Source organism: Homarus americanus, unplaced genomic scaffold (assembly GCF_018991925.1).
Source record: "Homarus americanus isolate GMGI-L3 unplaced genomic scaffold, GMGI_Hamer_2.0 scaffold55002, whole genome shotgun sequence".
Taxonomy (NCBI): domain Eukaryota; kingdom Metazoa; phylum Arthropoda; class Malacostraca; order Decapoda; family Nephropidae; genus Homarus; species Homarus americanus.
In genome coordinates, this window is record NW_024755226.1 from 24659 (window position 1) to 43156 (window position 18498).

General features: G+C 49.5%; 1 protein-coding gene across 1 annotated transcript; it reads right to left on the reverse strand.

Annotated features, from left to right (window-relative positions):
• Positions 1 to 224: 224 nt before the first annotated feature.
• Positions 225 to 16320, reverse strand: LOC121856467. The gene is made up of 3 exons (XM_042352072.1): positions 16060 to 16320; positions 557 to 727; positions 225 to 288 (listed from the first exon to the last, which is right to left on the reverse strand). Exons 1-2 carry the CDS (start codon positions 16297 to 16299, stop codon positions 599 to 601), a joined length of 369 nt encoding a protein of 122 aa, XP_042208006.1. The 5' UTR covers positions 16300 to 16320; the 3' UTR covers positions 225 to 288; positions 557 to 598.
• Positions 16321 to 18498: the final 2178 nt, after the last annotated feature.

Below are 18498 nucleotides of genomic sequence, written 5' to 3' on the forward strand. Positions count from 1 at the left end.
GAGAGAGAGAGAGAAGAGAGAGAGGAGAGAGAGGAAGAGAGAGAGAGAGAGAGAGAGGAGGAGAGAGAGAGAGAGAGAGAGAGGAGAGAGGAGAGGGGAGAGAGAGAGGAAGAGAGAGAGAGAGAGAGAGAGGAAGAGAGAGAGGAGAGAGAGAGAGAGAGAGAGAGACCAAAAGTATCATGAACCTTTATCACACATGAATCGGAATCACCAGGGATGGACAGCGAAGTGGCGGGCCTGGCACTGTCCTCCAGAACCAACAGTGACCTGACCGGGGCACCTGACCACCTGTAATATAAAACCTGTCTTTTAGTACCTGTCTATCTATCTGTCTGTCTGTCTGTCTGTCTATCTGTCTATCTGTCTATCTATCTGTCTGTCTGTCTGTCTGTCTGTCTGTCTGTCTGTCTACACCTCTATTTAATTATTCATCTGTCTATCTATCTATATATCTATCTATGTATCTGTCAATCTTCCTGTCTATACTGTATATTAATTACCTAAAATACACCTGTCTATCTATCTATCTATCTATCTATCTACCCATCCACCTCACCTGCGGACTGTGACCTCCATGGTGAGGTAGAAGAGGTTCGGGTCACGGTGCCGCATGCGGAACTTGGAGAGCAACAGGCACCACCTCCCGACAAGTGGCTCTGGCACTCACTGAGATGGTCTTGTACTCGATGTCTGACCGCAGGCACTTGGCGAACACCTTGATGGCTGTCTGTGGAGAGAGGAGGTGATAGCCTGATAGTGGGGGCTATTGGGGACAATTGGGGGCTATTGGGGACTATTGGGGACTATTTGGGGCTATTAGATTATTTGGGGCTATTGGACTATTTGGGCCATTGGGACTATTTGGGGGCTAGACTATTTGGGGCTATCGGGGACCTATATGGGAATACTGAGGGCTATTTGGTCTATTTGGGTCTTTGGGGCTATTTGAGGCTACTTAGGACTACTGGGTGTTCTTAGACTACTGGATCAAGAAGCAAAATTCTGTAGGAGGAGGAGGAGGGAGGAGGAGGGAGGGAGGAGGTGGAGGTGAGGAGGTGGAGGGAGGTGAGGAGGAGGGGGTGGAGGAGGAGGAGGTGGAGAGGAGTGTGGAGGGGGTGAGGAGGAGGAGGGGTGAGGGAGGAGGAGGAGTGTGGTAAGTGAGGAGGAGGAGGAGGGGAGGGAGGGAGGAGTGTAGGTGAGGAGGAGGAGGTGGAGGAGGAGGGAGGCATTTCCTGTAATATAATCAGGTGCAGTATGGCCGTAACTCTGAATTTCTCACGCCCACGCCCCACCAATGCCACCAACCATCCAACCTCACGCCCACATCCTCACCCACACCCATGGTCTAACTAAACCGCCCCATATCTACATCAAGACTCACACCCCACCCCATACACACACACACTCTCACGCCCGCCCACACCCACGCCCACCCACAACCCAACATGCTACTGATTGGCAGAATATAAGTACATCTGTTACTGATTAGCCACACACACGTTTCTGATGAGGAATTGTTGTCGTCATTTCTTTCAATAATTACATTTACAGGTAGATGCAGTTACAGGTAGATACAGTTACAGGTAGATACAGTTACAGGTAGATACAGTTACAGGTAGATGCAGTTACAGGTAGATACAGTTACAGGTAGATACAGTTACAGGTAGATGAGCGGTGATACAGGTTAGCAGTTACAGGTAGATGCAGTTACAGGTAGATACAGTTACAGGTAGATAAAGTTACAGGTAGATACAGAGGTACAGGTAAAGGCACGGGGCACGACGGGTCAGTAATTAGTGAGGATTGGACAGTATGGGGCATTAGTAGCAGGGGGGGCAGGAAGGCATTGGCAGGTAGGGGAGGTGGTGGTAGGGGAAGGGAGGGGGGGAGAAACAGGTCACACAGAGCTGGATAACAGGTGGTGGCGCCAATACCTGCCCTAGGAGCTACCTGAGTTCTCAACACACTCCACTACTACCACCCACCGTTAACTCAACCCACTAACCATTACTACCACATTACCTCCCAATATTACTACCTACCACTACCACCCACTACTACTACCACCCACTACCACTACCACCCACTACTACTACCACCCACTACTAATCTCAACCACTACCATCACAACTTCCTGTCATTACCACCCCCACCCCTACTCCCTACACCCCTCCCTTACCAGCTGCACAGGAAATACCATCACAGTAATGACTTCACTATAAGAGTCTGAATCACGACTATAAGGCAGATCAAGAAGGCTGGAGGTCGACCTTCAACAGGTAACCTTGAGTCTCAATTACAGGTGAGTTAACAAAGGATTATGGGAGCCTGTGTACAGCCTCTAGGGTCTAGGGGGGGATGGGTTTAAATACCTGAGTGATATTTACATACATACATACATACATACAACCAATTATATGAATACACACACACACACACACACACACACAGGACTGGTGGTTGAGGCTGCTCCTGGGACCTCGTTTGGCATTCCACAAGGAGAGGACTGATGACCACGACGAATACTCAATGTATTATGGGAGCCAACCTAACCTAACCTAACCTAAATCTCACTAGCCCTCATCTCCTCCTCCTCACCTCCACAACCTCCTTCACCACCATCTCCTTCACCACTGTCTCTGCCCGTGACAACACCGGGGCCAGCTTCCCACACCAATAGCTCCCCGTCAGGAATGTTGGTTAGGTTAGGTTATAAAAACATCATGAAGGGGTTGGTGTTGTCCTCAGGTGATGCTCCCTCTTGTAGGCAAAGAAATAAAGTTAATTGCTTGACCTTGATGTTAAGGAAGTCACGAGGATGACCTTTTTCTTGAATGGGGTCACGTCGGGTAGGGTGGTGGGCGTGAGGATGAGTAGTGAGGGCGTGAGGATGAGTAGTGAGGGCGTGAGGATGAGGGCGAGCTAAACTGAGTGACGGACGTGGGGGAGTGGGACAATTTGTGGGCGTTGATGAGTGGGGTGTGGGGATGCGTGGGGTGGCATGGGCGTGAATCATTGAGGCCTTTTAGTGTAAGGTATATCAGAGGTGCATGGGAAAGCTTGGTAGGGGAGGGGGTGAGGGGCGCCTCCGTTACCCACGCCAGAGGGAGTCACACGCCCTAGGCTATCCATGACACCTGCAGTCTCGCCCTACACCTCCACCAGGTCACTGCACCACCTTCACCTGTCATTACCTGTTTGTACCTGAGTGTAATCAACAGGTAATTAGTTTAATGGTCTTTACTGTTGTGTTGATGAATATTAAACAATCTCCTGGTGTTAAAAATTTTTATATTATTTTTATTGTTTTATTACGAATATTTTAAGTCAATTTCACCATCACCATTATCATCGCTATTAACACCATAGTCATTATCACCATTTACCACCACCGTAAATACTTGGTCCTAACCCTCAGCTCTTAAAGGCCTCGTTGTTTGGACCTTAAAATTACTGGTATAACTATGTACACCTGGAAGGTAAGGTCAGGTCAGGTCGGGGTCAAGGTGATGGTACAGGTGGTAGGGGTAGAGGGTGGGTAATAGGGGTGGGTGGTGGGTGGTAGTGGTGGGTGGTAAGGGTGGGGTGGTGGTGTGGTAGTGAGTATTGTGGGTGGCAGGGGTGGGTGTGTGTGTAGTTACATGAGAATTGTAGTAATGTGGGTGGCAGTAGTAGTAGTGAGCGGGGTGGGTGGGTGGCATGGCGGCGGCTCTGGCGATTAGGGGGTGGCAGGTGGGAGGTCAGAGAGGTCGTGGATGGGCATAATTATCCTGCGACCTCTGACCTCCAGGCTGCCAACCGTGCTTCACCCAACCTCCCTCAACCACGTCAGGCAGTACCTCAACCACGTCAACCATTAGGCCTTCAAGCACCAATACACCCCAGCAAGCAGTTCAATACCCCCTTCAAGCACCAATATAACTCACCAAGCATTCCAGAGCTCATCAGTAGCCCTAGGCAGGTGTTCCCACAAGCTAGATAGCGTTACGTAGCCTCGAGATGTACTGGTATACCCGGCTATGTGTTGGGGCTACACTCCTAGCGGCTATTGCCACGACTACTACACCGGATATGGGAGTCCTGGTCCTATGTAATATGGGAGGCTATTTAGGTCATGTTCGTTATGGAGGTTATACGATAGTCTATTTTGGCTATTTTATTACGGGCTATGGAAGGCTATGTAGTGTTATGGAAGCTATTTCTCATCAACACTGGGATTATGGTGACTACGTTAGGCTACTTTCTTACAGGTCATAACAAGGCTACTTCATCAGAGGCTATACGACACGATCGCAGGCTACAACAGGGTTCAAGATTACGACAGAGCTACTTAACACACAAGGTAGACAAAGAACCTACAAGACAACTGGGCTAATCACGTAAGCAAAAATCCGGTTAATTGCATAAAATTCACTAGAGCTTTTAAATATTCTTAAACCGGGGCCCGCTACCCCCTGTCGCTTGCGGGCCTTCCCCACTCCCCTACCCACTACCTATCCGGCGACCTTCCTGTTCTCAGCAGTGTCGTCCCCATTCCACGATTACCTCCCTCCCCTCCTCTCCCCTCTCAGGTGATCGGGTTTGTGGTGGTTAATGGTGGGAAAAAGACGCTAGTGAGGGTACCTGCCCGAGCCACGCCACGCCACTGTCCTGCCCTCATTACCATCCACAACATGTCACCCCTTTTATTCTGCTCCCACGCCATGCCGCGCCACCTCTGTTCTGTACCACGCATCTCCCGCGTCACTATCACCCACGCCAGACAGATAGATAGATAGATAGATAGATAGATAGATAAAGAAAGAAAGGAAGAACAATTACACGTGTGACCAAAGAGTCCCACTTCCTTACCAGTGAAGGCACGACCACCAACACGTCAGGGAGGAAACAGGAGGGAGGAAACAGGAGGGAGGAAACAGGAGGGAGGAAACGATAGATAATATAATTAACCCAGCGAAGAGGAAGTAGAGATGAAGGGAAGTAACAGAGGAGGAAGAGACAGACCGGCAAATTGGTGGAACGTGGGTAGATATGTGAGAGAGACAAACAAGAAGGGTGTACACTGTGGATCAGGACAAAGGAAAGATTTAACATGTTATAAGACAGATTGAGTTCAGTGTAGTGTAAAAGCATCTTGTGTGATGACGGCATATTTGTCTAGATCAAGGCAGGGCCTATGTCCAATGGGCCTGTTTCTAGTCTTCAGTGTAGTAGACCCAGAGTATTATCCCATAAGTTTATCTCATTTTATTGTGTCTTGTAACTGGTGGTAAGTGAACGTATCTAGTTCAGGTCAATTCAACATGCAATTCTTATGTTATTTTTCTAATGATTCGTTTATATTCCATCATAACTCAACTAATACATTATTTACATCTTCACTTATGACAAAGAAACATTCAGTAAACATACAAACACAAACATTCAAACCCGTTAAGTTAAGTAAAATACCTCAGTTAGGCCTTAAACATAACAGAGAGGCGGAACCTTCACTCGCTATGGCTGACTATGGGATTAAAATGAACCTCATTGGCAGACCAGTTGTAAACATCCTGGTGAAGAGACCGCGATCCTAGATGGTCTTTCGCGGTCCTAAGTGGTCTCTCACGGATTAGTGTGAAGGGCCTGGGTTTTAGGGGTCTATCTGACTGCAAAATAAGACCTTTTTTTGTTGATTTTGGGGTCTGTATCTGAGTACGTGGTCTATCTCTGGTCTTTTCTCTCCTCGTCTCTGTTTACATTCCTCTACACCATCAATCAACAAAGGATTACACACACACACACACACACACACACACACACACACACACACACGGGGATAGTGACTTTAAAGGGTTCCAGGACATAATTAGAGCGTGTTGTTGGCTCAATCAGGCGGGCCCCAGCCCTATTAGGCCCCTTAATTGTTCATATCCTAATGGGCCCCAAGTTTGATGGTTTGGGGCCTCTATTGACTGGGGGCCTAGCTGACCTGTATCTAAGTTTGCCCAAATAACAAACTCTCATTTTCTCTCTTCGTCCCCTCCTCCTCCTCCATTTTCTTCCCTCCTCCTATGTAGTAGAGCCTTAAAGTTCATACAACCAAAACAAACACGGTCTTCCTCTCCTCCTCCCCATCCTCTCCCCATCCTCCTCCCCCCTCTCCCCATCCACCTCCCCCTCATCCTTCCTCCCACTCCTCTCCACTTTCTCCTCCTCCTCCAAAGTCCATCACCACACCATCAAAACACCTCCTCTTCCCACACTCCCCCACCCCTCATTCTCCCCACCTCCCCCCTCCCCTCCCTCTTTCTCCCCATAGCAGCAGCAGCAGCAGAAGACATTCCCGGTGGTAGTGAGAAAGAATTAAAGCGCCGGCAGGTAACCTTCGCCACATCCGGCAGGGGGAGCCTCGACGCCGCCGCCCCTCAGGTAGTGATCCAGGAGGGAGGACGTGAGCCCACACCTACGTCGGGGATAAGTGAGTCCTTCAGTGTCCTTCACCACATCCTTACGCACGCAGTTGGAGTCCTATGTTAAGGGTGGGTCCAATATATACACTCCTTCGTGGGGGATAACAGAGTCCTTCTCCCGTTACCTCTTTACTGATGCCGCTGGAGTCCTATATTACTGATAGTTGGAATCCTACACTAAGGAGGAGTCCTACATAAGTGTGGGTCCTATAAAGCGGGGTCCTAACCTAACCTAACCAAACCATCTTCACATCTTCTGAAACTCTCGGAGGTACCTGTTCTTGGTATTTTCATAACATTAAATGGATTGCAGGGAGGAACTGTTCGTGGTAGTTACTATAACATGGACTCATGAAGTCAGAGAGAGAGAGAGTCGTGTGCTGGAGGCATGACCTACGGTGACGGCACTGTGACGGCGTGACGTAGTGAGGTGACGCTGTGTTGACTCAACCACACGAGGCCGTCACGCTGTGGTGTGTGTGTGTGTGACGACTGTTACGGCTGCAGGTCGAATGGGTCCCAGACTAACCCAGCCTAACTTAACACACAGCTCCTACACGCCCTCTACCACTCCACAAAATCCCACGCCCACGCTCCCCAGCTCGCTCGCCCTTCCACCCCCTCGCCCACGCACTCCCAACACAGCTCAACCCTAGCCCTTCCACCCCCGCCCCTCCGCCCGCGCTCCACACGCTCGCGCCCTTCCACACCCCCGCCCTTCCACACCCCACCCCTGCCCCCGCGCCTCCCAACACAGCACGCCCCTCCACACCCCTCCACACCCCCGCCCCTCTACACCCCCACGCCTACCAGCTAAGGGTAACAGAGGACCAAACTGTGTTTAAAATCCGTGATTATGGTGAACACTGCCTGAGGTGACCAAGCTGCTTCCTGCCCCCTGATACCTACATCCTGCCCTGCTGTCTTGCCCCTCCTGCCGCTGAGACCTACACAATGCCCTACCATGTCCCATTCTGCTCCTTCATAATTGCCCTTCAATATTTCTCTATTCCGCCTTGCCCTTCCTTGCCCCTCCTTCCCTTGTTCCTTACTACCGTTCTATACCTGTCTGTAACAATCCTCTGGGGGCCCCACAGTCCTAGTATCCATCAAGACTGGGGCCCATCAAGACTGGGGCCCACTGGTCTACTTTCTGATACATGTGACATCATCAGTAACACTCCAGACTATGTTGTGACGGAGTGAGGGAGAGACAGTCACACACCGTCACACACCCTACATTACTTTTCCAGACCGTTGCCGCCCTCCTCTGCCATACCCTACCACACCTTGCCACACCCTGGACACCCCCTATGGCCACCCACAACTGTCCTTAACCATCCACACCCACCCGGCACTTTCCACGCACTGGCGCTTGTCTGCCTCGATATGCAGTCAGGTTAACTCGAAAGTATTGACACCTTCTGTTGGTGCTCCTCCAAGCGTTACGGTGTGGGGTGATCGTCTCGGTGAGGGGTCGATTTGGCATCTCTCAGCTTTCATGTTTGTCCTAAATACCTTACCTCTTCAGTTGGCCGCCAGCGTTACTGTCGTCCATGCGGGTAACATGGCCAGTCCAACCAACATACATACATACATACATACATATACTCTAATACATACATACATACATACATACACAGCCTTACACAACACCTGCCATCAACTATGTTCAGATACACGAAATATAAAAACATATACTTTCCCCCAGTCAATATACGCCATTATAACACACACATGATTAACTGTGTGTGTGTGTGTGTGTGTGTGTGTGTGTGTGTGTGTGTGTGTGTGTGTGTGTGTGTGTGTGTGTGTAGTATTGGTTGATGGCGTGATTGTTGCGTCTGGTGTGGGGAAGGGGTGAGAGGGTGAGGGAGGGTTAGTGGGAAGAGAGATAGGGTGGATGAGAAGTGTGGAGGAGGAAGGAAGGAGGTGGAGGAAGGAGGAGGAGGAGGAACGAAGGAAGGAAGAGAGGAAGGAAGGGAGGGAGGAGGAGACATGCCAGCTATCCTTCCTTCCCATTGCATCACCGCCATTTTTCTACCACCTCTTCCGCTCACCTGTGTAGTGCACCACCTGTGTAGTGCACCAGCTGGTGCACCACCTGTGTGGTGCACCACCTGTGTAGTGCACCACCTGTAGTGCTCACCACCTGTGTGTGCACCACCTGTGTAGTGCACCACCTGTGAAGTGCTCCACCTGTAGTGCTCCACCTGTGTAGTGCACCACCTGTGTAGTGCACCACCTGTGCTCAGTATGCACCACCTGTGTAGTGCTCCACCTGTGTAGGCCACCACCTGTGTAGTGCTCCACCTGTGTAGGCCACCACCTGTGTAGTGCTCCACCTCCCCCAGCAGGAGCCGTTCAGCGCCGCCCTTCACTTTTACTGAGGGAGATATCCGGTGTGTGGCTTCCTTGATGACGTCGTGGCCAGATGATGACCTCCTCCTTCTACAGGATGGTGGTGGCAGATGGTGCAGTAGTGGTTGTCACAGTAGTGGTGGTAGATGGTGCAGTAGTGGTTGTCACAGTAGTGGTGGTTGTTTGTGAATGAGTAATAGTAGTGAGGTTAGATTAGGTTAAGTCCTGCTATTTTTCCGAATCTCTAATCCTTACCACACACACACACACACACACACACACACACACACACACACACAACACACACACCCCGAAAATCAGATCCTTTAAGACTCGTGAAGTTAATTTTAGGAAGACAAACCCGTCTCTCACCGGGCACTGGGTCCTTTGACAGAAGTTCCCGTCTTAGATCCGGGTCCAGAAATAAGTTTGGCTGTCAGTGTGTGGTGTTATTGTGTGTGTGTGTGTGTGTGTGTGTGTGTGTGTGTGTGTGTGTGTGTGTGTGTGTGATCTCGGCTCAGTGAGGAAGAGTTGGGTCAACAAAACCAAGAGCTGGTGAGGCTAACTGACCAATCACCATCCTCTGTGCCCTCACCCTACCCCCACAACCTCACCACAATACCCCACCACATCCCCCACTACACCCCCCCACCATACCCTCACCACATCACACAATCATACCCACTACCCATCATACCCCGACCACCCCACCATACCCTACCCACCCCCTCCTGTTAGATATCTGGGTCGGCTGACAGAAGCAACAATGACGTGGCTGACCAGGCTGACACCATTTTTAACTGAGTTTCTTAATCAGCTTCGTGAACACACTTCCTGAATGACTGATTTGACTGACTGACTGACTGACCTGACTCCCATACACTTACTGACTCCTCCTCCTTCACCCCTCCACCAGCACATCCCCTTCCTCCCCAGCACAGCCCCCCACCCCTCCCCAGCACATCCCCGTAAACATCACAGCACTAAACGGCCCCCTGGTTTCAGACACACATATTAACAAGGTAGAGGAGGAGGAGGAGGAGGAGGAGGAGGAAGGAGGAGGATGGGAGGAGGGAAGGAAGATTTCGCCCCTGAGTTCCATCATTGTTCAAATGCAATTTATATTTTGTTGCTCTGCCTGGTGTGTGTGTGTGTGTGTGTGTGTGTGTGTGTGTGTGTGTGTGTGTGTGTGTGTGTACAAGGGAGAGACGCACTTCAACACCCTACTCTCCTCTTCCTCCCTTCTCTTCTTCACACTCTTCATCTTCTTCCTCCCTCTTCCACTTCTTCCACCTTCTTCCTCCTTCTCCTCCTCCTCTTCCACCTTCTCCTCCTCTTCAACCTCCTCTTCCTCTTCCACCCTTCTCCCTCCTCTTCCACCCTCCCTCTCCTCTTCCACCTTCTTCCTCTTCACCCTTCTCCTCCTCTTCCCTCTCCTCCTCTTCCACCTTCTCTCTTCCTCTTCCACCCCCTTCTCCTCCTCTTCCACCCCTTCTCTTCCTCTTCCACCCTTCTCTCCCTCCTCTTCCACCTTTCTCCTCCTCTTCCCCTTCCTCTCTTCTCTCTTCACCCTTCTCTCCTCCTCTTCCACCCTTCTCCTCCTCTTCTTCTCTCTCCCCTTTTTTTTTTTCTCTTCCTCTTCCACCCTTCTCCTCCTCTTCCTTTTTCCTCTTCCACCCCTTCCTTACGCTGGGTGTCAACAGTCAGCACCCTCGAGTCAAAAGCAGTAGGGCGGGTTTCCTGTCCCCCATCCCCCTGACCTCTGACCGGGACTGGGGCTGACATTCTGGGCAGGCTGACACAGGAGAGACTGTTTTGAGGGGCTGACACATGTAAATAAAACAACACGTCTGTTATCTTTGTAAACATGACTTTAATTAAATTTAATAAAATAAAATTCAAAACACAGTACATACCAGATTGGGTTAGGGTGGGTTAGGGTAGGTTGGTAGTAGGTGGGGTGGTGGTGGGTGGGGGTGGGTGGGGGGTGGTGGGGGGAGTAGGGTGGGTGAGGTGGGTGGGGGAGTGAGGTAGGGGGGCAGGGGGGGGTGGTGGGAGGTAGGGTGGACAAACCACAGCAGGAAGGGAATACTGTGCCCTCACCCCACCTGGATGTTCCTCTCACCTGTGGCAGAAGTGAGGGCGTGAGAGTGCCCCCAGCACCCCCCCCTCCTGCTGTGTGCTCTACCTCTCTACCAGCTAGTGATGGTAGTAGTGAGTAGTGTTGTAGGCAGGACTGGTTGAAGGATTAAGGGAACAGAGAACTTCCGCCCGTACACTGACCGCCGCCCCTGTGTTAAGAAAGCAACCGTTTCCGACCCATTACCGCCCACCCCCCAGGTACACCGCGGCCTACCTTACCTGTCCCTCCCATGGGCCTCTCTTACCTGTCCTTTATACAGGTATCCTAACCTAACCTAACCCTACCTAACCTAATCAGGGGTTCAAAGTAGCCATAATACTTGGTTTTTGGTTCACACACACACACACACACACACACACACACACACACACACACACACACAGGTGAGTAGTCTTCACATCAGGTTAATTAGGGTCGAGGCCTTGCGGTACGTCGGAGATGAGGATGCTGTCGACACTGAGGCCTTCCTGTCGACAGATGGCGACACCAAGACCTTGAAGACATCCTATAACAATACTCGACTTCCGATTATGTCGACACAATTACCTGATGTTTACTGACACACGGACGGACAATTATGACGATCTAGCGGTCGATCTGTGTTCTCCAGGTCGAGTAAGAGGTCCTAACAGGTCGATTAGGGGGTCGATTTGTATTGTGCGTCGAGTATTTTGGTTGATGTGAGTCTAATTCAACCTAACCTAACCAAACATAATCCAACGTAACCGAACGAAACGTAACCAACACTCAACATCCGTCGCTCGTTTAATGTAATTACTAATAACGCAATAAGGGCATAACACACACAGGTAGTTGTTATTAATTACAGGTCAGGTGTAATACTTGCCCTTGGAGCCGTGAGAGAGAGACGAGTAAGCATATGAGGATAGATAGATTGGATAGATTGGACGGATGGATGGATAGACAAAGGCGGTAAGGGAAGCAGGTTTGTAGAGCTGTCACAACACGGTAACATAACACCCGCCTCTGTAACGTAACCCGGATAGTACACATTACACTACCTGGATCACTTCCTCCTACATTCCCACGATAAATAGACAGACAGACAGACAGACAGACAGATGGTATTCTATGCTATATCAATACTTGTATACATTCATGACCTCCCCTCCCTTCTCCCCTTCCCCTTTTCACCCCCTTAACACCCCTCATCTCTCCTCCCCCTTCACTGACCACTAGTATATCAACTCCCTTCGTTCACGGATGAATGACGACATCTGATTATACATTCTTCTACCAGTGCTCAACCTAACTAGCAAACTAACTAACCCTAACCAAACACCAACCTATTCCTTCACCAACCTAACCTAACCAAAACTCCATAAATAATGAATGGTGTAAATCACTCAGGGTGTTTTCAGAGACATCTAAGAGAACACCATTTCTCCCCGTGTAGTATTAGGCGTGAGGAGGACGTGGGCAGGTGGGCGGGGTGGGTAGGGCGTGTGGTGGGTGGGTGGGTGAGTGGTAGGTGGGTGAGGGTGTGAGGCGTGTAGTTGAGGGCGTGGGTGGCGTATGGGTGAGTATGACGCGTGTGGGTGGGGGGTGGGGGTGTGGGCGGAGTGTGGGTGGGGGTGTGGGCGGGTTGTGGGTGGGGTGTGGGTGGGGGTGTGGGTGGGGGTGTGGGCAGGTGGGGGGTGTGAAGCTCATAATGAACTTATAAAACACAGCCAGGTGAGTGAATGACGACGGGCGGGGACGGGCGGGATGTGGGCGGGGGTGCAGCTCCATGTGGGCGGGCTGCACCGTCATGCACCCACACAGCACACGGGTGTTACACATTCCGCCCACCATAAACTACCATGAATCTACCATGAGTCAGCCATGAGTCAGTCGCCTTGAATATACCATGAGTCAGCTACCATGAATATACCATGAGTCAGTTACCATGAATCTACCATGAGTCAGCTACCATGAGTTTTAGGTAGCAGTGAGTCAAGGATGCGTCACAACAGCTACCGTTCTGTTATGGAGAGTCAGCGACACCCCTTGCCCTAAGAGACGTGCTGTAAACAATGTGTTTGGACAGCAGAGTCATAGCCAAGACTCAGCATACAGCATCATCATCACTACACCACACCATCAACACAATACCACACCACGCCATCAACACAATACCACACCACGCCATCACAGCATCATCAAGAACAGCGAAAAACAAGTGATGGTGCAACTTATACCAGTGAAACTCTCTGTAACGGGGCCAAGACACACACACACACACACACACACACACTATGGGACTATTACCATTAACATGACAGCCTTAAAGAAATCAAACCATGACTATTGGCTCCTTAAACACACGCCATTACTCTACACCACTATAGACAGACGGACAGACAGACAGAAGACAGATCGAAAGGTAAACAGTAAATCGATTCAACTCAGAGAAACCTAAAATATATTAAAACCTCATTTCTATTGTAGTTCCTCCTGGCTACAATATTTTATACAATACAACTGCAAGAATACAACCACCAAGTATACAGTCGAAGAATACAACTGCAAGAATATAACCGCGTAATAAATCGGTAATAAACACAGATTCTTTCGATTTCCAGCGCAAGTCGAAGCGGAGGTGCGGAACGAAACCATCTTTTTTTTTGGCGCGAAAAGTTCCCAAAAAGTGTTCGCGCGGGAAGAAAAATGGATGCTGTGTGTGTGTGTGTGTGTGTGTGTGTGTGACGACAGGATTAGGTCAGGTTGAATCTGTTGTGTTTACTGTTGTTTATTTACATATAACTTGTCTATGTGTTTGTGATGAACCAAGGTGAATTTATATGACGATATTCTCTCTCTCTCTCTCTCTCTCTCTCTCTCTCTCTCTCTCTCTCTCTCTTAGGTAGGTGAACTAGGAGAAGACCAGTGACAAAATACGGCCAGTGTGTGTGTGTGTGTGTGTATCCGCTTGCGTCCGCACACATGACTCACCCCTGACAATTTATTACGCTGCCAGACCAAAACCACACTATCCCCCAGCAACCACTATCCCCCAGCAACCACTATCCCCCCAGCAACCACTATCCCCCAGCAACCACTATCCCCCCAGCAACCACTATCCCCCAGCAACCACTATCCCAACCACTATCCCCCCAGCAACCACTATCCCCCAGCAACCACTATCCTCCAGCAACCACTATTCCCCAGCAACCACTATCCCCCCAGCAACCACCATTCCCCAGCAACCACTATCCCCCAGCAACCACTATCCCCCAGCAACCACTATCCCCAGCAACCACTATCCCCAGCAACCACTATTCCAGCAACCACTATCCCTCCAGCAACCACTATCCCCCAGCAAACCACTATCCCCCCAGCAACCACTATCCCCCAGCAACCACTATCCCCCAGCAACCACTATCCCCCAGCAACCACTATCCCCCCAGCAACCACTATCCCCCCAGCAACCACTATCCCCCAGCAACCACTATCCCCCCAGCAACCACTATTCCCCAGCAACCACTATCCCCCAGCAACCACCACATCCCCCCAGCAACCACTATCCCTCCAGCAACCACTATCCCCCCAGCAACCACTATCCCCAGCAACCACTATCCCCCAGCAACCACTATCCCCCCAGCAACCACTATCCCCAGCAACCACTATCCCCCAGCAACCACTATCCCCAGCAACCACTATCCCTCCAGCAACCACTATCCCCCAGCAACCACTATCCCAGCAACCACTCATCCCCAGCAACCACTATCCCCCCAGCAACCACTATCCCCCAGCAACCACTATCCCCCAGCAACCACTATCCCCCAGCAACCACTATCCCCCAGCAACCACTATCCCCCCAGCAACCACTATTCCCAGCAACCACTATCCCCCAGCAACCACTATCCCCAGCAACCACTATCCCCAACAACCACTATCCCCCAGCAACCACTATCCCCCAGCAACCACTATCCCCCAACAACCACTATCCCAGCAACCACTATCCCCAGCAACCACTATCCTCATTAACAACCAATTACATTCTAAAAATAATAATAATAATAATAATAATAATAATAATAAAAATAATAATAATATAATAATAATAATAATAATAATAATAATAATAATAATAATAATAATAATAAAATAATAATAATAATAATAATAATAATAATAATAATAATAATAATAATAATAATAATAATAATAAAATAATAATAATAATAATAATAATAATAATAATAATAATAATAATAATAATAATAATAATAATAATAATTAATAATAATAATAATAATAATAATAATAATAATAATAATAATAATAATAATATAATTAATAATAATAATAATAATAATAATAATAATAATAATAATAATAATAAAATAATAATAATAATAATAATAATAATAATAATAATAATAATAATAATAATAATAATAATAATAAAAATAATAATAATAATAATAATAATAATAATAATAATAATAATAATAATAATAATAATAATAATAATAATAATAATAATAATAATAATAATAATAATAATAATAATAATAATAATAATAATAATAATAATAATTAATAATAATAATAATAATAATAAATAATAATAATAATAATAATAGCAGTCCTGTTCGTAATCAACCAACATCCGTCATTTTACAAGAGGTTGGAGTCGAGGCCATTTGGCAGATCCAGATCACCGTAATAACAGAGACCCCACCTGTCTACCCGTCTACCTACCTACCTACCTGTCTACCCACTCACCTGTCACTCCTGTCTACCCACCCACCTACCTACCTACCTACCCGTCTACCCACCTACCTACCTACCCATCTACCTGCCCGGGCTCCTGCTGTTCTGCGCTACCAGGTAATGGCCCTCAATTAGAGCTCAAATTTGCCAGGTGCATCATGCAATATTTTTCGCTTGTGCAACATTTGTCCCAGCAGCTGTGAACCAACAAGGGGAACAGCTGTTGTGTGGGTCTTCTCTAAGATATAACTCTATGACACATGGAGAGGGTCACAGACTAGAAACAGGCCTAGCTTATAACACCCTCCCACCAGACACCAGCAGCAGGGTGTTGAAGGGTTAGGTTAGGTTGGTGGTGACGCAGCCATGAAGTGTACTCACCGACGCGGGTTCTGAGGTGGACGAGTTGGACTCTGTTGAGGTGTTGGTCGTGTTGGAGTTGGAGGTGTTGGAGGACCAGCTTCTGGAGGAGGTACGGCCGCTGGTGGCTGTGAAGAAGCTGTCGGAGGAATTAAGACTCAGACTGTCGGGACTCAAGACAACACCGTCCTTAGACACCTCGAGGATCTTAGCGTGTCCTCGAACACCTGGCAGCCTGAGCAGGTTCTTGAGGCTCGACATGTCCCCCTTCAGGTACTGGAAGCCGACTGGGGCTTGTCGGTCTTAGGACTCGACCCTTCACTCCTGAGGATGGAGACGTTGGTCATGCTGGTGCTTGATGGAGGCACCTTGGAGGGTGAGGTGGCGGGGTGACCCTCACTACGCACTGATCTGAAGGAGAGAGCGTCAGGGGCGCGTCTCGAGCTGAAGGACAACCCTCGCCTCACGTTGGCCTGAGACACACCCGTCCACATGCCCACCTTATACCCGGCGTGTTTCTCTGCTTGGGCGTAGGAGGCGGGCACTATCAGGCTGTCACAGTCCACACTACGCTCACTGTAGGAGTCCCTGAGAGCTAGTCTGGCCCCTGAAGGAGGGAGGGTGTCAACATGGGTCTTGGGAGGGCGTGAAGCACCTGGGGACGCTGGCAGGGGCTGGGAGAGGCTGGGGGACGACCTCTGAGGGCTGGCGTGCTTCAGCATGACGAGTTCTGTTGGAGAAACAACAACACTGTTACTGTAGCACACAACACAACACAACACAACACAACACAACACAACACAACACAACACAACACAACACGACACAACACAACACAACACAACACAACGCAACACAACACAACACAACACGACACAACACAACACGACAACACGACACAACACACAACACAACACAACAACACGACACAACACAACACAACACAACACAACACGACAACACGACACAACACAACACAACACGACAACACGACACAACACAACACAACGCAACACAACGCAACACGACACAACACAACACAAACAACACGACAACACGACAACACGACACAACACAACGCAACACAACACAACACGACACAACACGACACAACACAACACGACACAACACAACACAACACAACACGACAACACGACACACACAACGCAACACAACACGAACAACACAACACAACACAACACGACACGACACGACACAACACAACACAACACAACAACACAACACGACTCTGGGTAATAACTACTCTAAAGATAGTCTCAAACTTCAGTCAGTCAGTTAGTTAACCAGTGAGTGAGTGAGTCAATCAGTGAGTCAAAATTGTCAGTCATAATGCTGACTGAAGCAACTAAACGAAAAAACAACTAATGATTATCTTCAACTCACTGTCACATAGATACAATACAATGTTGTCCCCAGTAACACGACCATCCACAGTATAACTCTCAATGGTATTTAGTGAGATGTTCCTACTAGACCAACACTCAAGAACCGACCACCTGACCTGATAGTGGGCTGACCAGTGGTAAAGATGTTGTATAGTGATGCCACCCACGCCGCCCACCCCCGCCTCTGTACTTTTCAACGCCTCTGACCATCGCCACCCACGCCGCCCGCCCCCGTCTCCACTTTCTCCATCGCCTCTAACCACCGCCACCCACGCGCCCCACCACTGACCACCCACGCCGCCCCCGCCACTGACCACCCGCCGCCCACCCCCGCCTCTGTACTTTCAACGCCTCTGACCATCGCCACCCACGCCGCCCGCCCCGTCTCCACTTCCAACGCTCTAACCACCGCCACCCGCCGCCCCCACCACTGACCACCCACGCCGCCCCCTCTCGGCCTCGTCGGTTACAACACAACAACAGTTTCACGTAAACAAAAGCTGCATTATCTCCCCAACACTGAACCTCTGAGACCAGCCGCCCGCTTTGTTGTCTCTAACCTGGACCTACCTGCTGGTACCTGGACCTACCTGCTGGTACCTGGACCTACCTGCTGGTACCTGGACTACCTGTTGGTACCTGGACCTACCTGTTGGTACCTGACCTCGTGGTACCTGGACCTACCTGCTGGTACCTGGACCTACCTGTTGGTACCTGGACCTACCTGCTGGTACCTGAACCTGTTGGTACCTGGACCTACCTGCTGGTACCTGGACCTACCTGTTGGTACCTGGACCTACCTGTTGGTACCTGGACCACCTGTTTGGTGCCTGGACCTACCTGTTGGTACCTGACCTACCTGTTGGTACCTGGACCCTACCTGTTGGTACCTGGACCTACCTGTTGGTACCTGGACTACCTGTTGGTACCTGGACCTACCTGTTGGTACCTGGACCTACCTGTTGGTACCTGGACCTACCTGTTGGTACCTGGACCTACCTGCTGGTACCTGGACCTACCTGTTGGTGCCTGGACCCTACCTGTTGGTACCTGG

Bases quoted from the DNA above. Each gene is read 5' to 3' on its own strand.
- LOC121856467 (XM_042352072.1), bottom strand. From the start codon at position 16,299: ATGTCGAGCCTCAAGAACCTGCTCAGGCTGCCAGGTGTTCGAGGACAC. The intron at 728-16,059 runs GTGAGTACACTT...CTCTCTCCACAG, and splicing joins CCACCTCAGAACCCGCGTCG to ACAGCCATCAAGGTGTTCGC.